This window comes from Ziziphus jujuba, chromosome 9 (genome assembly GCF_031755915.1).
Source record: "Ziziphus jujuba cultivar Dongzao chromosome 9, ASM3175591v1".
Taxonomy (NCBI): Eukaryota; Viridiplantae; Streptophyta; class Magnoliopsida; order Rosales; family Rhamnaceae; genus Ziziphus; species Ziziphus jujuba.
In genome coordinates, this window is record NC_083387.1 from 29,676,910 (window position 1) to 29,698,671 (window position 21,762).

A 21,762-nucleotide genomic window follows, 5' to 3' on the forward strand; every position below is an offset into this window, starting at 1 on the left:
ATATTTATAGCTCTGTACTGATTGCCATTGAAAAAAAAAAAAAAAAGAAGAAAAATCCTTTGTAACATGCAATTGCACCTCAAGAAAGGGGCCGGGGCGTGGATGGGGAGATCTAGCAATATCTCTACTTTTGGTGTCCTTAGGTTTTTTTGGGAATTTGACCCAATATCCTTTTTAGAAGGGCTATGATGATATATACTCCTTCGTCAGTCAACTCAACTTTTTCTTTTTTGCCCTTTAATATCCATTACATTTTTAAAAAAAATTTAAAAAACCTGTATGTCCTTTATTTTAGATTTAATATAAGAAAACCTTTTATGGTTCTTCCGATTTGGCTTCTGGGTTCTCATAAAAAACCAATGCTGAGATTAGAAAGAGGACCAAATCTAAAGACAACAAGTTTGAGTTCAAAGAAAGCAATGCTCAGATCTTCAGGCTAATGCTCAACGATGCCCATCTTCAATCCCGCTTTTATTTCTACAAGTATCGAAATGCTTTTACCTTCTCACTTGTGGTTGTTTCTTCTCTGCTGCTTCAAAAATACTTGAATGATGGATCGAAAGAATCTGGATCATTAGCAAATGGTGGTTTTGTTCCTATTCTACTAGGATTTGTGGGTGTTTTTAAGTTTCTAACGTTGCTCGCCAAGGTTTCTTTTGAAAAATCAGCGTCAAGGAGGCCGGAGAAGCCGTGAATGGAATCACCAAAAATTCTGAAAACGTTATCAAATTGGCAAAAAAATTTGATTATTGTAGGGTCTTCGGTAATTACCAATGAAACCTACGGTAATCAATTTGTCTTTGCTAGAAAAATTACCATAGGTTTCATCAGTAATTACCGAAACCCTTGTGGTAATCATATTTTACCCATTTTTTTGCCTCCACAAGTCCCCTAATGTGTGTTAAATGCAACAACATGCAAAATATACATTCTTCAATGATCCTAAGGAGAAAAAATTTCAAAAGTTCGAAAAAAGTTCTCAAATTGCCCAAAAAAAATTATTACCGTAGGATCTTCAGTAATTACCGATACAACCTATGGTAATCAATTTGTTCTTGCTGAAAATATTACCGTAGGTTTCATCGGTAATTATCGAAATCCCTGTGGTAATCACATTTTACCAATTTTTTAGCGCCCACAAGTCCCTTAACGTGTGTTAAATGCAACAATATGCAAAATATACTTTCTTCAATGATCCTAAAAAGGAAAAATCCCAAAAGTTATGAAAAAGTTATCAAATGGGTATAAAAATTTGATTACCGTAAGACCTTCGGTAATTACCGATAAAACCTATGACAATCAATTTGTAGTTACTGGAAAAATTACCATAGTTTTCATCGGTAATTACTGAAACCCCTATGGTTATAAAATCCTTTATATCTCAATCCATCATTAGAAAATTATAAAATCTGTTATAAAATTATAAAACCCTCTATATCCTCTATATCTTATGAATAGATATATACATAAAATATCATTCATCTTGAAATACGTATATATGTGAAAGCTGTTTCCTGTCAGGGTTTTGTTTTGCCGTTTTATTTTGGAGGAAGCTGTTAGGTTTGGTTCACATTTTTTTTTAAAATTTTTTTATTATTTTTTTATTTTGTTGTGGGCCAAGAAGACACCAAATTAAGCAACATCCTAAAGAATCATATTTGCCTAAAGTAGAACCAAACATAGCTGTTCTGGCTCCTTATCACACGTAGCTGTTTGGCTTCTTCTCCTAGTAACTCCGTTTTAAAGCTATAATGGTTATGCGAATTTCGTAGAGTGAAATTCAATGTGAACAAATAAAAGGGTGACAAATAACAGATTTGGTGTGCTGAAACTTGAATTACTATTATTTTTGTTTCCTTGTGATCTGCTTTTCAAATATACAAATGGAGTAGACAAACTGTTCTTCGTGCCAACTAGTGACAGAATGAATTAAATAAAGCAACCCAAATCTTGTTTCTCTAGTTTATCATTTTGAAAACTCCAACAACCAGAGAATAATCAAAAAACCAAGAATCAAAGGGGTTTTCCATTGACGAACAATTCCACCATGAAAATCATCATTACAAGTTAATTGAGACTTTCTCACCACTTTTGAACTCCTCTAAGATACACCAGAAGTATTTAGTCAAAAAATGTATCTCTTTCCAACGTCATGCTGTTGAGACTTGTTCCAAGCATCATGTTGTAAAATTATGAAAAAAGCTTGACAGCTTTTGAACCTTGCCTCAAAGAGTGTAGCTAGCTAGCTCGACCAACGAAGCTCATGGGACCCACATGCCCTGCCATGCGTGATCCTCTGCTAAAGCTGTTGAACTGAACTCTCCCCTCAGCCTTCTTATGGAGAGTATGGGATGCCAGCCTCACAAAAATAATCTCCCACTTTCTCTCTCTATCTGACTCAAGATTTTCTTGTTAGTCTGGTGTTAGAAATTATATTAGGTCCCACGACCAGTGGCCTCACCATATCCATTCAACATCTGTTTACATTAACTAGTGTGCAAGACTGTGCCATGAAAATTATGGAACACCTTTTCCAGTCAGCCACAACTACCAGATATCACTTTCATTTCTCACTTCATAATTTTCAATCTGGGTCTCTTCTCTTTCAAATATATAAAAATGGATGTCCGACTGGAAAAAGAATCATATAATACCAAAAGTTGCAAAACAATCTGTTTGTTCTGACTTTTGAGCATTTCTATTCAGCTAAATATTGATCACATGGTCTGTTTTTCCCCATATATAGAATAAAATCCATTATCAATCATTTAACATACCCATGTTTCTAATCTCTTCCAATCATTTAAATTTAATTACAGTGTCAGGGATTTGAATTATTTAACAAGATAAAAGGCAAATTAATGGTATAAAAATTTTCACTGTTGATTTTTTTTTTTTAATTATCTCCATTAGTCATTCTTGTAAGTTGTAATCATTAGAATATATTCTCTAAAAATTGCCAATGGATTGGGATAACATGTTTATGAATTATTATATTCTTTACCTTTACCATATCTTCCATTCACTCTTTCCATTATGGGAACATAAGAGTATATCCCTTTTTGGAATTTTAATGTAAGATTGCAACTACAAAAGGGTCGGGTCCTATTTCTAATCGTATTGGGTATAAACAACAAAAGATCTTTAAAATAAATTTTTATAAAATAGTAAAAAAAATAAAATTAATCCAGGACATTTAAACTAATTTAAGTTTACAAAGGTACAAGAGTAAGTAACTTGAACTGAATAAGTGGTCAGGTCATGTGCTGTGTTTCTCTTCTCACTTGTCTTGACTATAATTAACATTCCAACCGAGCTGAGTCCGGTGCCGTATTATCAGTGTAGTTAGTCTAACCATTATTACATGTGTCTTAGTGTAATTGGTTTCTTACAAAGTTTTCCGTTGATGTAAATAAGCTTAGAGGCTTTGGTTTACTCTGTAATAGAATTCATTATAAACAAAATATATATGTGTAAATAAGTTTAGAGACTTTGGTTTACTCTGTAATAGAATTCATTACTCTCCAAATAAACTCTAGAGAAGGTGTTCTTGACTGAAATAAAATTGTAAAAATTTGACCAAAGAAAAACAAAACTGAAAAGAGTGTCCAATATCCAAAAACCTGTTTTGTTTTGACTAATTAATTTTTTTCAAAAATATTAATTTCTGCCTTTCAATTTTTAGTTAATTTTTTGCAATATCAAAATCAGGAATTGTCTTTGATTTGGTGTTTTTGCTTTTTCAACCTAAATATCATTTAAATCACAAGCCGGTTGTACAACAATAAAGGAAATAAAAAATTAAAAAAAAAAAAGAAAAAAATAAAAAAAGGACAATTCTAATGTAAAGAGATGTTGATCCATGTGAGATAAATCTATTTTCAATCTTCATAATTCCTAATCTTGAATGCCTAAAAAATATTGGTTCAAACAGACCCACATGCACTGCTGTGAGCCTCTGCTAGAGCTGTTGAACTGAACCACTACACTCAGCCTTTTAAATGAGAATTTGGGATGCCAACCTCACCAAATGACTCCCATTATCTCTCTCTCCCTCTCTCTCTCTCTCTCTCTCTCTATATATATATATATATATATATGTATCTGGCTTATAAAATTTTCTTAGTCTGGTATTAGAAATTATATTAGGTCCCACGTCCTGTGGCCTAACCAAATCCATTGAACATCTATTACATTAACTGCTGTAGAAGACTGTGTCCATATTAAAACTAAAAATAAATAATAAATAAAAACAAAAAATAACTCTCTCATAAGAAGTAGGGAAAGGGAATACCTTTTTCCAATCAGCTACAATTACCTATACCTTTCTCACTATAATTTTCAATTTCTTATATTCACAAGTAATTTTGATCTTTAATCTGGGACCCAAATCTTATCTTTTTCAACATATAAATAGGGATATTCCCACAGGAAAAGAATCATATAGTATATTAGTATCAAAAATTTGAAACATAAACAACCTGTGTGTTCTGAGCAATTTTGTAATTATTCATCTACTACTGATCACATGGTCTGTTTTCCCATTATCAATCATTTTCAACATACCCATGTTTGCCAACTTATTAACTTGTTGAATTTGATTCAGGTTCTGGAGATGGGAGAGTCTGCAATGATGGAGAACTCAAATGGCTGCAATGTGCTTGAGCTTAAAGTGAAGAGAGGAGAGCCAACACTGGTTCTTCCAGAGGAGCAAAGCAACAACAATTATAAAGGTCTCTACTTTCTTTCAAATCTGGACCAGAACATTGCTGTGATTGTTCGTACTATTTACTGCTTCAAATCATCAGAAGATCAGAAACCAAATGAAAATGCTGGTGAAGTGATCAGAAATGCATTGAAGAAGGTTCTTGTTCATTATTATCCGCTCGCTGGGCGGCTAGCAATCAGCGAGGAGGGAAAGCTTGTCATAAACTGTTCCCAATTACAAGGAGTTGTTTTTGTTGAGTCTGAAGCATATTGTGAACTTGAAGAGGTTGGAGACATAACAAAACCTGATCCGGACAACCTTAGGAAGCTGGTTTATGACATTCCTGGTGCAAAGAACATACTAGAGATGCCTCCTATGGTTGCACAGGTTCGAAAAGCAATGAAAATTGTAGAGTAAATTCACCACATAAAAGGTTAACTTTTTAAGTATGTTAAATTAACACTATACCTACAATCTGGTATATCGAGCTAACCAATAGTAGATAGTTTCAACATGATTGATTCCCTAGAACAGTAGATATTTTTTAAGGAAGCACTATAAAAGCTTATACTTTTCTTCTTCTTCTTATTTTTTTAATCTTCCCAGGTGACAAAATTCAAATGCGGAGGCTTTGTTCTTGGGCTATGCATGAATCATTGCATGTTTGATGGCATTGGTGCTATGGAGTTTGTGAACTCATGGGGAGAAACAGCTAGAGGCTTGCCCTTAACTGTCCCTCCATCTCTAGACAGGACAATACTCAAAGCTAGAAACCCACCAAAGATAGAATTCCTACACCAAGAATTCTCTGAGATCAAAGACATTTCCATAACCACCAACATTGGCCATTATGAAGAAGATGATAAATTTGTCTATGAGTCCTTCTGTTTCAACCCAGAAAAGCTCGAGAAGCTAAAGATAAAAGCCAAGGGAAACAATGCCGGCCTAGGAAAATGTTGTACAACATTTGAAGCTCTCTCTGCGTTTGTTTGGAGGGCTAGAACAAAGGCTCTCGGATTGGATCCTGAACAAGACACAAAGCTCCTTTTTGCTGTTAATGGGAGACACAAGTTTAGTCCTCCATTGCCAAAAGGGTACTTTGGAAATGGCATTGTGTTGACAAATTCCATATGCCAAGCAAAAGAACTGCTGGAAAAGCCATTGTCGTTTGCTGCAGGAAAGGTTCAGGAGGCAATCAAGATGGTGAACGATGATTACATGAGATCGGCCATTGATTACTTCGAAGTGACAAGAGCGAGGCCATCTTTGGTTTCCACGCTTCTGATAACGACCTGGTCTAGGTTGTCGTTTTACAGCACAGATTTTGGATGGGGAGAGCCTGTTTTGACAGGACCAGTGGCATTGCCAGAGAAGGAGGTGATCTTGTTTTTGTTACATGGGAAAGAGAGGAAGGGTATCAATGTGCTTTTGGGTCTTCCTGCTCCTGCCATGAACATCTTTCAAGAACTTATGAAAATTGTCTAAAATGCTTGAGAATATATTGTGTGGTGCTCTTATTAATTTCTTGTACGATATCCTTGTGGGTTAGTATATCAAAGAAAAAATAAGCATGGTTGAGTTTGCTCTTACCAAAAAGTATGAGCATTCTTTTATTTTTCCAATGGCTTATGGGCGCTTGGCATTTCAAATAGATTAGACATTGGGATGCTGAACGTTGCATATTTATATATCATTATATATAAATTAAGCCCTATGAATTGGAGGTGGACTAGGTTCTTTGCTTAGCTTTGAAATCTATTGAGATGGTCTATCTGTGTCTGGTCTAAATCTGTTTTTTGCTTTGTCAGCTGTCAAATTTCAAGTCGCTAATTATTTTACTGCTGATTGTGCTTGATTGGTCTATATATAAGAGAATAAATTTATGTGGGGCACATGTTCTAGAGGGCTCAAATTCTTGAGATATTCATGACTTTAATACTTATAGTTTTCTATAATCTCTTGACATTTATTGGGTTATTAATGGTGGGTTTGATAGCAGAGGAGAGCTTAAAAACATGCTTATGATTTTACCTTGAGGATGATATCTGAAGCCAAATTGTCTTTGTTATCAAAATTATATGTGGTGTTGATCTTTCAACATTTTGGATTTTTTGAATTACTTTTACCCTCTTAGTGTGTGCATTGATCTGAAATTTGTGCAAATCTTTGCAATGTTAAGCTGTTTTTCCTACATAGGAAGTAACATGCATATAGATTTGGTAATTAGCATTGTAATAAAGGAAGTAATCTGAGTAGAGTGGTAAATCAATTATATCCTCTTGTACACAAACTGTACATATTTGTTTAAATATTTTGGAACAATATTAGTATAGCTCAAAAACCACAGACTTAGTACAGCAAAGAAGATATCACAATAATCCCATTTATGGGCTAGAAGGAATAGGGTATCCAAGATATTGGGTTTCTTGGATTATGTCTGGATAAGCTAATGGAAAGAAAAGAAATGGGATTGTGAATGTTGGGAGGTACTTGAAGAGTAGAGGAAAAGAAACTGAAGTGGAAAAACATGGTACTTGACAGGAAGAAGAAAATGGGGCAGTATGGTAGCTAAGAAGTTTTAGCTTTTTTATTTTCCACAGAAACTACTTTTTTTCGTTGATGGTCTGAAATTCAAAGCGGTTAAGCTGTAAAAGCAGAGATTGGCTCTTTTTGATTTGATAGCTATTTCATCTGATGTGGCTTTGTAACCAGGAATATTGCAAGAAGAAGATGAACTCCTAATTAAGCTTGCCTGGCACGAAGAGACTATTGCTGAATCTTCTGCACATTTAATTCCCTCAATAGATGGTATTTCCAACTTGTAAACTCCAAATTTGTTTGTAGTTCTATTCACTGACAATGATATCTGTTCTGTGGTTCTTGGTGAGACTGCTTTGAACTTACAGTCTATTTTCACTTCAGCATCTGGTGAAGAAATTGGCAATATAAAATTAATTAAAGTGAAAAAGAAGACGAAGAACACCCATTTCACATCCAAGACAAGCTGAAAATAGTATATTGAGAGTTTGAGATGTGTCACCTGGTAAAAAGTAGCTGTGCTTAGTGAAGGTGTTGTTGGAGCAAATATCACAATAAACAAAACCCATCACAATGATCTGAGAGCTGATTCTTTTTGCTGCCAAAACCTCTAAAACTACTGACTTGAAAACCAAACACAAAATAGTAAAGAGAATGAGTGAATTCATGGAGAAGTTTCAGAAAGAAGTGGAAAACTAACTTCCACCCAGGCCTTCTCTTTGAAATGTAGTAGTTTCTTCTTATACTTCTTCTTCTGTAAACAGGTTTCAGAGCATTATAATCACAGAGCTCTATAGTTTGAAGATTAGCTTTTAGCTTTCTATGTGGATAACAAAAGGCAGTATAGTAGCTAGTGGAGAAAACAACTGTAAGCCAAAAAAAAAAAAAAAAATGCAGTAGAGGATACTTATCTCTTACAAAACAAACAAAGACATGTGAACTTCCTTTGTCAAGATGTGGAAATTGATGCCTAGGAGAGAGAAGAGTGAAAAAAAATATATTTTTTTAAAAAACAAGAACAAAAAAGAAAAAAAGAGATTGTTTTTGGGAAATCTAAGGGATGTTAATGTTTAGAACTGGTTTTTCTGAGAGATCCTATAATAGAAACTCATTTCTTTACAAAAATGTGGGTTTGATAGACTTGTTCAACTCTGGCTTTTATATATGTGTTATGTAAGGAACTTGATAGCAAGGGGAGGCAAGCCAAGGCAAATTACCTAAAAGGCATTCAATTTTTCATGAAAGAATTAAATCCAATTTATGACGTTTTGTTTGGTGAAATTTATTGCAAACATTTTGTGGATCCCTCTGGATATAGACTGATAAAGAAAAGGGAATGTCAAGTTGTTTGATCACGTGCATTTTCAAAAACCATTAACTCGACTTCCATATAAATAATAATAATAATAATTTCAGACCAAATTTATAGAGAAAAAAAAGGAAAAAAAGAAAAAAGAAAAAGAGAAAACACTGTTCGTCTCGAGTCATGCAACTTAATTGTTCTAGCAGATAGACAACCATGCATTGGAGGACACCCCCAATGCATAGATGGAAGTGTAAGAACTGTCCAACTTGAGCATAAATTTTTGACACACCGTCACCAATTCTTGGCTAGAGGGGGAAAAAAGGTCATCTTTAAGGATCAATCTGCAGACTGAATGAGGCTGTGTTTGTATATGCTTCTTTTTCATGCATCATAACCTATATAACAATAATTATCAAGAAAACAAAAAATCTCCTATAGAACAAAACATATCAAGCTAATATAAATAATGCAGAAAAAAAAACCATACCAGCAGGCAATTCTGGTCTGGTTATGGATGAAAACCAGAAGACACCATGTTGATAGCTAAGCTATGGAGAAAGAAGTATATACTCTTTCCTATTGCAATTTGATTTTCTTATATATATAGAGAGAGAGATAAGGAAAAGAGAGAAGGTCCATGTGAGGGGATAAATAATAAAATAGACTAGTTTAGCTAACTTCTTTACTATTATATTTTGGTTATCAAACTATTCATTACCATTAATACTGATTTTTCTTTTTCAACTATTAGATACATTATATTGATATTATCATTGTCAATATCATATATATTACTTGGTAATCGAAAAGTAAGAAACAAATTAGTACTTGACAATAATTAAGCGAGGCTGTTATTATTTTTAAACGAGGTTATCTGAGAAATCAGAAGCTTTTTAAGCTCATGATGTAGTTACCAAAAAGGTGAATAGAAAATAAGATCTCCTCTCTATATTTACACAAGCTTATGATTGAACGTTTTGTGCACAAAAGAATCTGTGAAGTGGGACGTGCACTTTATGTATCATCATAAATATTCCGTTGGAGTCACGGGTATACAGCTTATTTGTTTTCCCATTGCTAAACATCACAAATAAAGCAATAATAGTAATATATACATATATATATATATATATAATAGAGATTTCTTTTTTATCTTTTCCCCAACTTCAGGAACCCTTTTTTCTTGGGTTTTTAGACCTTTGAAATCACACAAAAGCTCTTATTTCTCGGTTTTAAAATTATCAAGCACAAACCCACATCATTATTTGAGAGGGTGACTACTAAATTATGAGAACCCGTCTCAATATGAAATGCATAATACAATGTTTAATTACGAAATACTAATCTGATCTCTTAAGTGCTTTACTTGTAAGGACAAAATTTGTCGCTGCCACCTAAAAAAAAAAGAAGAAAAAAAAATCCACATCAAACTTTCAAATGCTTTGGAGCCAAGCCTGGTTGCAAGGGTTTGTATCAAGCCCAAAGGGATGTCCATACAAGTCCACATTTTCATTCCATCTTTATGGGCCTTTCTCATAACTTCGGGCCCATGTTTTAGTAAACTTGACATGTTGTAATAGTTATATGCATATCAGATCTAAAAATTCATGGTTTTTTTTTTTTTCCCCAATTAATTTCATGGAGTGCTTCGTGACATATTATTTTATTTATTTATTTATTTATTTATTGTTTTTGGTAAATAGAGTGCTTTTCCACCTGGCCGATATAATTAAATGTTTAAGTACATTTTCATGGTGATTCTAATTTCTTAATAAAGTCAACCATTAATTGGCTAGCATGATTTGTTTTTGGAGTTTATTAACAAGAAATAAGACAAAGTTAGCGTCATTTAAAATAGAAATTGATTTTCACAAGCAATGCCATGTAAACTCCACCACTGTCTCATATGCTGATCAATTCCTTTGTTACTTGTTTTAGTTTTCTTTTTCTTGGTAAGTTTAGAAGTAAGGACATGAAACCTGTGTTATGGTTCATTCAAGATGAATCATCCTCATGAAAAACATATATAAATGACAAAAGATAGAAAGATATATATATATATATATATAAGTTAACACAATAATAATACATGTAAAAAAAAATAAAAATAAAAACACAAAATACAAAGTCAATTCATCTATCTTTTATTTTCATCCCAAAAAAAAAAAAAAAAAAAACCTTATCCATCTTTAAATTATTTCCTTCGATGCATAATATATTCACAATATTAAGTAATTGACAAGATATTGCAATAGAAAATACTTTTTTCCCAATATATATATATATATACATTGCTATTGAAAATTTACATTAGAGATTATGTATACTGGATAGATAATAGGCAATAAACACTTCGAAAAATGAAGAAAAAATTAATGGCTTGCGGCACACCAGTTAGCTATCGAATGCCAATTAATACCGAAAGGCTAATAAATGCAATTAGCATTATTAATATTTTCAGTATTAGTTGTAAGACTAGTCCAGCCTAGCTCTCACACGTATACATATGCATAAATCAGCCGTAGAATACCATATATATATATATATATAAACTGTCTCTAAACCATGGGTTTTTGTACGCATAGAATGGACTTTATAATGTAGCCAGCCAGTTTGACAAACTAAACGCTAAATTTTGGTATGATTAATGTTATAATTGAAAGCAGAAGATTAATGGCTAACGTAGGTAGGTGCTGATAAATACAAGAAACTTTTGTGATTGCCATTTCATGCAGCAAAAAGCAACCATATTATATTTATATAAACTATATAAATAATAGTAATAGGAGTGCAGTGAGTAATAAAAAATAAAAAATAAAAAGAATATGAAAAAGCCGCCTAAGGGCTAAGGTTAAGGGTAAGGGTAACAGAGAGAGAGAGAGAGAGAGAGAGAGAGAGAGGCAAAGGAAGGGAGAATAGGTGGAGACAAATCACTTGGGTCCTTTGGCAAATCCAAGGCTTAGGCGGCCTCACCGACCGCATATCCGACGACTGTGCCTATGCCTTCTTCTCTTGTCTTCTTTCTCTTTTCTTTTTCTCCGTTTTTCTCTTAATAACTCCTATCATTTCTACATTTTCTTAATTACCACAGTTTGCTATTATATATTGATCCATATAAAGATTATAAGTTATTAATATATATATATATATATATATATATGTACCTTAGTTTATACTACGTACCTATTAAAGTATGTATAAAGTAACGCCGTCCAAATTTTTTTTGTAATAAAAAAGTATATATATTGAACACGTAATTACAAACATGTACAAAAGAAAAGGATAAAAAAAAAATGAAGGTAACCATAAATTACTGGGGAGTATGTCCATCTTGCATGCACATATGCATGGAAAATTAGCTAGTTTATACATTTCACAACTTCCTTGCTAATTCAACATAAAAAGTTTCATCCTACTACTTTATAAATCAATTAAATTAACTTGGTAAACGATTACCACATTTTAACTAACTCATAATAAACTAAGTAAATTTTGACACAAAAGCACAAATTTTTTTTTGTTTTTTGAGCTGAACTCTGTTAGCTCTCATTAGTAAGAAAAAGAAGAAAAAAGAAACTCACGAATTATAATCAATTTCAGGTATAGAAATATATGTGTAATTTTTTTTTCTTTTTTTTTTTTCTTTTTTTCAAAGTATGGCTTAACAGATAGAACCAATGCGCAGGGCATCAGTTATAGAATCACCTAGATAACACTTAGCTCCTATTTGCCATTACCTATAATTTAAGTCCTTTTCTCAATTGAAATATTTAATTTGCTAAACTGTCCCTTTTATTTTCCAAAATTTAAAAAATATATATTTTCCTTAGATTTCCCCCCTGATTCCCAGATCCCTTAAACCGAAACCAAAACCAATCTAAGATTCACATCTAGTTAAAAAAATAACAAATATTTATTCTTAATTAACAAGAAAATGTCCTACTATTACAATGACATTGTCTCTCAGCAGCTGGGCCGGCCTAAGGAATATGTGGGGCCGAAAAAAAAAAAAACAACTAAAACTGTCTTATTGACCCAAAAAACTTCCAAACTTCTCAAAATCCCTCCAAAACTCTCAGCAGCAAATACAGTTAAAACAGGTAGCAAAATATTAAAAATAATGACAAAATTTATGCCTCTAGGAAACAGCTATGCAAAACTTAGTAGTTGGGTGATAAAAAAGAAGGCAATTCAATCACAAAACTCCAACCACATTCATTCCATTTTCTATTTTGTCCATCTCTAATTCTCACTTCATAAAAAGCCTCAAAACAGAGTCCTCAGTTCCCTTCTCAAACCCAAAATACCAACTTTTAGAAAACTAACTCTAGGTTTGAGCCTTACAATGATATTGATATGAGAGAGTAATAATAGTATTACTCAAAACACAAAAAACACACCCCCCAAAAAACCAAAAAAAAAAATTCCTATTTCCATTATCTACAAACTATAGTGATAAACAGATAATTCTTTGATTTTAAGTTTCTGGTTTTTTTTTTTTTTTTTTTTTTTTTAATCATTTTCTCTATCTTTATTTTTTTTGGGTTGGAGAAAAATTGTAGAAAATTATGATTAACTCACTTTGTGGAAGCATGTCAATCAAAAGTGAGAGCTCATGCACTAACAAAATCCAGCCAGAAACTTCAACTAACGAATCCAATTCAATTTCAGAACCAAAGAAAAAGTTTTCCTCCTCTCAATGCTCTGATATAATGGATCAGCAGCAAAGCAGCTTAACCCCACCAAGCCTAAACTTCCCAACTCTGAAATTCGATCTGGATGGTGATTTGGAAGTCCAATCACCGGACAATTCATCACTCTGGGAATCATTGTTCTCCGACCAGTTCGATTCCGACTTCATGATCTTATCTCCGGTTAGAAACTTGCCGTCGCCGCGGCAAACATCGAATTACAATTACAATTACAATTACAATTATGCTCAGTCAATGCAGGGGCAGAGTCTCTTGGGATGTTCTCCACCGCGGTTTGGTTCACAGGTTGGAGCTGCTTTTAGCAGCAGAGGGAAGGGACTCAGTCCACTTCACAGGGTCTTTAACTCTCCAAACAACAATAATGGTAGTAGTAGTAATCAGTATATGCAGCATACAGACACTTTTGCCCTGCAGGCAATTGAAGATTTCTTGGATGATTATCAGAGAGATGGCTTCGTTGTTGGAGGTTTTAACAAGATGACAGGGATGGCTGGTGGTGGTGGGAATTCTTCATCAGAGCAATCTTACGATATTCCGACTCCCCCGACGTTGGATTGCTTGGCGATCCCAAATTCCTCTTCTTCTTCTAGGTTTTGTGGGTCGGCAAGTGAAACATCTTCCGGTCCTGGAGGGTCTCAGGTGACACAAGAGAGTGGTGGTTATCAAATGGGGACTATTGGACCAGGTGCTCCATTATCAGAACAATTGCGACAAGAAAGGCGGGAAGATAATAATAATAACAATAACATTAGCAATAATAATAATAATAATAATATTAATGTTAATATTCATCGTCCACAACAGCAACAATCCCAGCCACCAGTACAGCTCCATCATAACCTTAACCATAGTTTAATGGCGCCTCTTCCTATTGCCTCTGACCAGGTGAAAAATTATTACTCTATTTCCTTCACCGTATTTTTTTTTAATTTTGTGACTGTTTTAACTTAATAGCATAAAGGGTCTTTTTGTACACGTATATAGACATACGTATTTAGAAATTTTTTTCATAATAGAGAATAAAATTTTGTTGTATAAAATTTATAAGCATTTGACCTACTCTTTCCCCTTTTAAATAAAAATAAACATTTTAGTAGAGAACCTTGTCAAATTTGATTGGAAACCATTAGATCTTCTATTCTTTTTTTTTTTTCTTTTTTTTTCTTTCATCTTTTTATCCATACTTAATATGATATCACTTTATTTAAAATCATTATTATTAAAGAAATAAGATAAATTAAGTAAAACAAAAATTATTGGTTTTTAAAATAAGATATAAAATTCTATCACCACCAATCAAATCAAATGTGGATGATAATAGGAAAAATGAAAACAAAAAAATTTCCTTTCCTCCAATATTCAATATAGTCAACTAGTCACAAAAATAAGATTGTAATTAAATTTTAATAACTATTAATTTATTACAAATCACTGTGATCAAAACAGCCAATATTTTTTTATATACATGTTAATTGCCCTTAGAGTGATCATTCATGCATATATATATATATATATATATGCAATAATGCAGGAACAAGACAGTGGACTTCAACTGGTGCACCTTCTTCTTGCTTGTGCGGAAGCTGTTGCAAAAGAAGACTACATGCTGGCCAGAAGGTATCTCCACCACCTCAACCGAGTCGTCACACCCATCGGCGATTCCATGCAAAGGGTGGCTGCCTGCTTCGCGGACGCCCTCAGTGCACGTCTCACCGCCACACTCACCACCAACCCAGTCACCGCTTCTACACCGTCTTTCCCTAGCTCCTCCCTAGAAGTCCTCAAAATCTACCAAATCGTCTACCAAGCTTGTCCATATGTCAAATTCGCCCATTTCACTGCTAACCAAGCCATCTTCGAAGCTTTTGAAGCCGAAGACCGCGTCCACGTCATCGATCTCGACATCCTCCAAGGCTATCAATGGCCTGCTTTCATGCAGGCCTTGGCCGCCCGTCCCAGCGGAGCCCCGTTCCTCCGGATAACCGGTGTGGGTCCCTCCATCGATACGGTGAGAGAGACTGGCCGGTGTTTGACTGAGCTCGCTCACTCTCTCCACGTCCCCTTCGAATTCCATGCGGTTGGTGAAGAGCTCGAAGATCTCAAACCCCACATGTTCTACCGCCGCGTCGGCGAAGCTCTGGCGGTGAATTCGGTCAACCGCCTCCACCGTGTTCCGGGGAACTGCCTGGGGAACTTACTGACGATGATTCGGGACCAAGCCCCTAATATAGTAACCCTAGTTGAGCAAGAGGCAAGCCATAACGGACCCTACTTCCTGGGTAGGTTTCTAGAAGCGTTGCACTACTACTCGGCCATTTTCGACTCGCTGGACGCGACGTTTCCGCCGGATTCGGCTCAGAGAGCAAAGGTGGAGCAGTACATATTCGCGCCGGAGATTCGGAACATCGTGGCTTGTGAGGGAGCGGAGAGGATACAGAGGCATGAGAGGTTGGAGAAATGGAGGAAGGTGATGGAGGGGAAGGGCTTTAAAGGAGTGGCATTGAGTGCGAATGCGGTGACACAGTCGAAGATATTGTTGGGATTGTATTCATGTGAAGGTTATAGGTTGACGGAGGATAAAGGTTGCTTGCTTTTGGGTTGGCAAGATAGGCCTCTTATTGCTGCTTCTGCATGGAGATGTTAATTAGTTACTTCATGTTCATGTTCGTGATGATGATGATGATGATCATCACCATGTTTATGCTTTTTGTTTTTTGTTGTGTTTTTTTTTTTTTTTTTTTTTTAACATGTACGTTTTTTTTTTAATATTTTACAATCAGAATTTGTTATCATTTTTGTCAAAGTTGTGAAAACCCATGCAGAAAAACGCAGAAGATGGATACAGCGAAGGAGGAAGAAGAAAAATAATAAGAAACTATGGAAAAAATACGGATGATATATTTTTTCATATATAGATGATCCATTTCTTTTGTAGAAAATGACATTTTCAGAAATTGGAGGTTAAATATCTTGATTTATTTATTTTTATATATTTCTACTGATTGTGTTGAATCAGCAATGAAGAGATGATTGAGAAATTGTCTTGTTGCCCATTACTCTCCTGATTTTCGTCCATCTTTCATGTCGTTACCACTGGACCTACAGGCCCCGCAAGTCAAACAATATTTAGTATGATATATATAAGGAAGCTCCTTTTTTTTTTTTTTTTTTTGGCTGATATTCAATTGGTGATACTGACTATTGATAAGTTTTGACATGGATATCTTCAATCCAGAATAACAAAATGATGTATAATTATAATCGATATAAATTAGCCGGATAAAGTTTGATAATAATGTTTGTTTTTAGTTTGTTTAGTATTTATCTTCCACCTCTTAAATTTTTAATAAGTTAATGCAGGTTTCTTTCTGATACTCTAAAGAAGAAGTGGTATAAAGCCCGCCATTTTGCCAACAACAACTGTAAAAAATCTTTATTCTTTACTCTCCAGTGAAGGAAGGGGTATGGTTGAGGTAAAAAAGTAAGTAATCTACCTTCTCTAATTCAAAATTCATATTAAAAAAGTTCTGAGAGACGCTTCCAAAAACAAATAAACAAGCTCAACAATGCCGTTGGGAATCAAAAACAAAATAAGGCCCCAATTCGAAAAAGAGACAATGCAAGTAGACCACCATAACCATTGGTTGTATAAATAAAATTTTTGGAATAGATGCTGAATTTGGAGCTAATCAAAATACATAATATCAAGCGACCCTTTTTTTCGTTTTCTTTTTTTTTTTTTTTTTTTTTTTTTTTTTTTTTTGTTTAATAGAACGTAAAGTAATACATATATCATCAAGGACTAACATGGACTTTTACACAGGATTGCCCTCTTGAAAACATGTAACAAGGAGACGGATGGGACTGTTTTCTTGACAAATTATTTTTCGTTTCTTCTCCCTGCAGATACTCATTTTTCGTGGTCCAAATGGGCCCATGGAAACCCCCCAATGCAGCCTCACAAAGCTTCTTACCAAACCATGCTTAACACCCTCCGCCACCACTAACCAAATTACAATATGGTACACGAACAAATGCTTTTCCTTGGGACTTCATCAACCTTCTTTTCTGTTAAGAAAGCAATCATAAATTAGCACGCCAGAATAATAAAATGGAGTCAGCATATCACTTCATCAATAAAGTTATTTTGGAACATTGTTAAAAAATTAACCCAAAAAAAAAAAACAAAGGAATATGACCGGCGCTGGCACATGAAAATGAATGTGTCTTAAAACAAACCAGTCCATAAAGGATATATGATAAGCAGGCAATGCAACTTTAAACTATTTTTGGCAAGTTTACGAACAACAAAAGTTCAACATGTAGCCAAATAACCAATCTAGGATTAAAACTACCTGTTTTTGCTTTTGCCAAAGATGGCTGCACCACAACATGCATGGTGATTACTCCTCTTGGAAGCTCTCCAAACGGTGCTCTACATTGGCCAACAGTCTTGCTGTTTTCCAAAATCTTTCCAGCATTAATCAGTTTTATGTCATTTGCAACTTTGGGTGCGATCTTTTTATCTGAGACATGGTAGAACAATCAGGTCAAACGTTGGAGGGAAAATATAATTAAGTACAATATGCAGTACAGACAATAACACAAAGGGACATGTACCACATAAAAATTCCCCAACATTTCTTTCTCAACTGACAAACTACAGCAAGTCAGCACCATAACAAGGCAAGATAGAAATGCCCTGACATACATACAATTAATTTTTACTATTTTTCTTTTCTTAAAAGTAGTAGGACAAAACAGGAAATACAATTGAGTGTTAATTAAATTCGAACATAGTGTAAAAACGAAACAACAAGTATCCAAGGACCCTATTACGGTTTTCTGTTGAATAACAGGAGTATGCTACTTCATGGTGTCATGGCAACAAACTACTGTAGACAACAGAAAATAAAGAATCCCTCTCATACTTTGATTTTGATCCAAGATAACTAGTACAGAGAACAAAATCATACTCTTTATCAGTTTAAGGATGTGAAGCACAAAGAGTAGGAAATCTATAACACCACATTTTAGCAATGGTCCCACCTCGGACATTTAAAGTAGCCATTGACTGAAAACCAAGCAACCCACCTTTTCCTCTTATAGCCATAAACATTGATAATTGCACAAATTAAGTGTTTCATATCCAATGCCACTTGCCACTCCATCCTCTTAATACCAATATGATAAAGTGAAACTTGAAAAAGAGTGAGTAGCTTATTAGCCATATCCTAATTAAAAGTCAAAACACTAACAAGGACCTAGGTCTCATTATACTTCAAAATACATAGCACTCCAGCACTCTAAACCAATTACATGATGAATTCAAATGCAAAAAAAAGCAGGTAGAAGAGCAGAGGACATACAACTGAACAAAGCATTAGTAACAAGAAAGAGGACATACAACTGAACAAAGCATTAGTAACAAAACATACTTTTCAAACTAGGACCTGAAAAACAAAAAGAACATTGATTTACGCAGAGAGAAATTCATTCTCATCAATGGTTTTTTGGGTGAATTCATTCTCATCGATGTTGTCAATGATAATATTAGCAGATCATATTACATTAAAACTCTTTCAGCAGCATACTGTAACCGCTTGAAATAGAGATCATTGAGTTGTTGGAGTCCAAACCAATAAATTTAAATGGAAAAAGAAATTACTAGAGAAACAAATGCAGAAAGACTAATCTTTTACATGGTCATACTTTAATTGAGCGTCCTTTTCATTAAAAATTCTGGAAACAGAATATCACAACATGGTCCAGGTCCACCATAAAATAGGGTTCAGATTTAAAGATTGGATACCACAAAAATACAATATAATCTCTCATAAATGATTGTCACTCGTCAGCAAATGCAACTATCAGTTGCTCTATCTATACTGCTCAAAGTACCATACTTCCAAACAAAATACCTATGTAAACAGGAAGAATATAAAGATAGCCCAATATTACTCTTTTTCAGGAGATTCTCAAACTAAATGGAGGTATAAAGCTTAGAAAGGCCCATTATTGGGGAACTATATTATAACTCCTACATGTCTCTGAACCAACAAAAAGAAAAGAAAAAAGAAAAAACTCTACCTGTCACACACCTGTAATGATTGGCTACAAAATTTTGTGGCAAACAAAAATAGTAAAGGGAGCTCCACTGAAATCTTCACTTCATGTTGGCAACTACAAAAATGCCAATATAATTTATGAAAACACTCAATTTTTAAAACACACAATGCCCTTAACAAAAAGGAACCATTTCTGGCATATTAAATCAAATATCTACCAGGAGAAAATCATATCCCAGAACAAAAAATCGATTTAACTCACATGTTCTGAAACCATCATAGAACCCATTAGAACTACTCCAACATGGGACAACATTAGGCTCCACAAAATAGGATCAGTTTGAGAAATAGATTAGAACCCAGGGTGGTATCCTTTCAATGGAACATAAACTCTGAATAAAACCACCTTTCCCCTCACAGGTTTTGCATATTAAAGCTAAGAAAAGAAACTGATAGACATGCTTGTGATAATTAAAACTAGATTTTGCTGAAAGAAAGTAGCATGCATGCACTTTAGCAAGTGTCAGAAAGTTGGATTTATTATTTATTGCATTTCTTTTTCTTGTATTTTTCCTTTCAGTAGAAACAGGGCCAAATCCACTTTAAATTTTGAACCTCAACACAGTTGCCATTCCCTACTCTTGAAATCGCTTCTACATTGGCTTTTCAGCTTTAACTATCCTTACCATTCGATCTATAAATTTTTTCCCTCTTTTTTTTTTTTTTTTTTTTTTTTTTGGGTTCTTTTTTGCATTCTTTCCTATGGTGTTTTATATGGGTTAGCCAATAAATGTCTGCCAAGGCATCTTCAAGTAAGTCAATAAGCTAAACTAAAGTACTGACCATCAAAGTTTAAATAACTCAACATCTCTATCTGACACGAAAGAACAAGAGATGATGAATGATTCGCTGACAAGCAAATAACTCTTCAAGAAACTTTACAAGTCATGGCAAAATAAAAGAATGAACCTACATGCACACTTCATGGATCTAAAATTCCTTAAGCCTACCCCTTTTACCAAAAATCAGTTTCAACAAACTTGCAGCAAAACATAGCATCACTGATCATAAGATTCCTAGCATCATGACGGAATGGACACATTGAAAGCCGCATAAAACAGAGCATCATAATTCCATAAGATTGCTAACTCAATATGGAATGCATTGTGAGAATGAGACTCATCAATCACATATATCTTTAAATAATTATAAACTGTACTAACATAAGAAATTTCTAATTAGGAACCCAGTGCCATGCCATATGACCCAAAAAAAAAAAAAAAAAAAAAGAAAAGAGATGAAGTCACCATACCATGTTACATACAAAAATTCATAAGTAAATAAAAACATTCAAAAAAGCATATGAAAGAACTAATTTCATTGTCAAAATTGAAAACAAGGTGAGGTACATGGAGTTGAACAGTCTGACCACCTTTCGGCCACTCAGCCACAATTCTCTCTTTGAGCATTGAGACAGTTGCGGCCGGTGAGTATCGGAATGGACCAATATCCGAACCATCATAGAGTCGGAACTTGAGCTCAATAAGGTCCTCCTCCGGCATTTGAACTCCCCCACCAATTCAAACCTTGACAACAAAACGTTTCAACACCTTCTTCCTTCACTAAACGAAAATCCCTATACAAAACAATCGAAACAAATTTGTCAATTGCTCAGCTTGGTTCCCGAGAAAAATTAAAGCACAAAAATACAAATCAAAGCCCATTATCCCCAAATTAGTTAAAACAGAAACAGTACTGAATATTAAACCAATTGGCTCAGTAAAATGAACACTTCGCTCTAAATTTCTTAGGAACAAAAAAACAAAAAAGAAAAAAAGAAGCAAATAAGACCATTAAAATTATTATTATTATTATTTTTCTGTTTCCTCAACTTTCTCGGCAACCAAACACACTGATTTATAAAGCTAAAAAAAAAAAAAGTTGAAGTATAAAAGAATAAATTGGTTAACAAATTAAATAATTAACAAATAAACAGCTCAAAAAAATATTATGCCAAAAAACAGATGATGAAGAAAAAAAAAAGTGAAAAAAACAGAAAATAAGGAAAAGACTACCTGAAAGAAGATACAGATTGAGGGAAAGAATCTGCGAGCTTTTTCTGAGAGTGTATTATTAGGGTTTTTGAGGAAGACCTGAGAGATTCGAAAGAGAATGTTTACAATGTGAAACTCAGAGAAACCCTAGACCCGATCTTGAAGATTTCTGTCCTTGTTTTTTTTAAAATTTATGATTATATAAATTTTTGTTCGAAAATAATTTTTAAAAAAAAATTAGAACAGGGAAGAAAGTAGGAAAGATATGGGATTTCGAATCTTGTCAGTGGACTAGAAATAGTAGTAGAAATAACTTTTGTGGTGCTGTCCGTCTAATTTTCACAAAATTCTATATATATATATATATATATATATT

General features: G+C 34.0%; 4 protein-coding genes across 6 annotated transcripts; 2 read left to right on the forward strand and 2 right to left on the reverse strand.

The window, feature by feature from the left end:
* The first annotated feature begins 4,611 nt into the window (after positions 1–4,611).
* LOC107403493 (omega-hydroxypalmitate O-feruloyl transferase) lies at positions 4,612–6,845 on the forward strand. Its single transcript, XM_016010380.4, has 2 exons — positions 4,612–5,095; positions 5,315–6,845. Exons 1-2 carry the CDS (start codon positions 4,616–4,618, stop codon positions 6,191–6,193), a joined length of 1,359 nt encoding a protein of 452 aa, XP_015865866.3. The 5' UTR covers positions 4,612–4,615; the 3' UTR covers positions 6,194–6,845.
* A 100-nt stretch (positions 6,846–6,945) lies between these two features.
* LOC107403498 (pollen-specific protein-like At4g18596) lies at positions 6,946–9,173 on the reverse strand. 2 transcript variants are annotated; one of them, XM_048480300.2, is made up of 3 exons: positions 9,040–9,173; positions 7,749–8,947; positions 6,946–7,633 (listed from the first exon to the last, which is right to left on the reverse strand). In XM_048480300.2, exons 2-3 carry the CDS (start codon positions 7,912–7,914, stop codon positions 7,296–7,298), a joined length of 504 nt encoding a protein of 167 aa, XP_048336257.2. In that variant the 5' UTR covers positions 7,915–8,947; positions 9,040–9,173; the 3' UTR covers positions 6,946–7,295. The 2 variants fall into 2 exon arrangements, with proteins under 2 accessions (XP_048336257.2, XP_015865874.3); XM_016010388.4 differs by having other exon boundaries at positions 7,749–9,107.
* A 3,927-nt stretch (positions 9,174–13,100) lies between these two features.
* Positions 13,101–15,908, forward strand: LOC107428032 (GRAS family protein RAM1). Its single transcript, XM_048480299.2, has 2 exons — positions 13,101–14,149; positions 14,796–15,908. The coding sequence occupies exons 1-2, from the start codon at positions 13,121–13,123 to the stop codon at positions 15,906–15,908; spliced, it is 2,142 nt and encodes a 713-aa protein (XP_048336256.2). The 5' UTR covers positions 13,101–13,120.
* A 980-nt stretch (positions 15,909–16,888) lies between these two features.
* On the reverse strand, positions 16,889–21,728 carry LOC107428012 (membrane-anchored ubiquitin-fold protein 4). Of its 2 annotated transcripts, none has more exons than XM_016038452.4 (4): positions 21,408–21,728; positions 20,762–20,968; positions 17,620–17,790; positions 16,889–17,332 (listed from the first exon to the last, which is right to left on the reverse strand). In XM_016038452.4, exons 2-4 carry the CDS (start codon positions 20,892–20,894, stop codon positions 17,277–17,279), a joined length of 360 nt encoding a protein of 119 aa, XP_015893938.2. In that variant the 5' UTR covers positions 20,895–20,968; positions 21,408–21,728; the 3' UTR covers positions 16,889–17,276. The 2 variants fall into 2 exon arrangements, with proteins under 2 accessions (XP_015893938.2, XP_015893939.2); XM_016038453.4 differs by having other exon boundaries at positions 20,765–20,968; positions 21,408–21,723.
* Positions 21,729–21,762: the final 34 nt, after the last annotated feature.

Coding starts and splice junctions, on each gene's coding strand:
- LOC107403498 (XM_048480300.2), bottom strand. CDS start 7,914: ATGAATTCACTCATTCTCTTTACTATTTTGTGTTTGGTTTTCAAGTCA. Junction 7,634..7,748: donor GCACAGCTACTTTTTACCAG/GTGACACATCTC, acceptor TTTCTTCACCAG/ATGCTGAAGTGAAAATAGAC.
- LOC107428012 (XM_016038452.4), bottom strand. CDS start 20,894: ATGCCGGAGGAGGACCTTATTGAGCTCAAGTTCCGACTCTATGATGGT. Junction 17,791..20,761: donor GGCTGAGTGGCCGAAAGGTG/GTCAGACTGTTC, acceptor ACCATGTCTCAG/ATAAAAAGATCGCACCCAAA. Junction 17,333..17,619: donor TTTGGCAAAAGCAAAAACAG/GTAGTTTTAATC, acceptor CTTTCTTAACAG/AAAAGAAGGTTGATGAAGTC.
- LOC107403493 (XM_016010380.4), top strand. CDS start 4,616: ATGGGAGAGTCTGCAATGATGGAGAACTCAAATGGCTGCAATGTGCTT. Junction 5,096..5,314: donor TGCCTCCTATGGTTGCACAG/GTTCGAAAAGCA, acceptor TAATCTTCCCAG/GTGACAAAATTCAAATGCGG.
- LOC107428032 (XM_048480299.2), top strand. CDS start 13,121: ATGATTAACTCACTTTGTGGAAGCATGTCAATCAAAAGTGAGAGCTCA. Junction 14,150..14,795: donor TTCCTATTGCCTCTGACCAG/GTGAAAAATTAT, acceptor GCAATAATGCAG/GAACAAGACAGTGGACTTCA.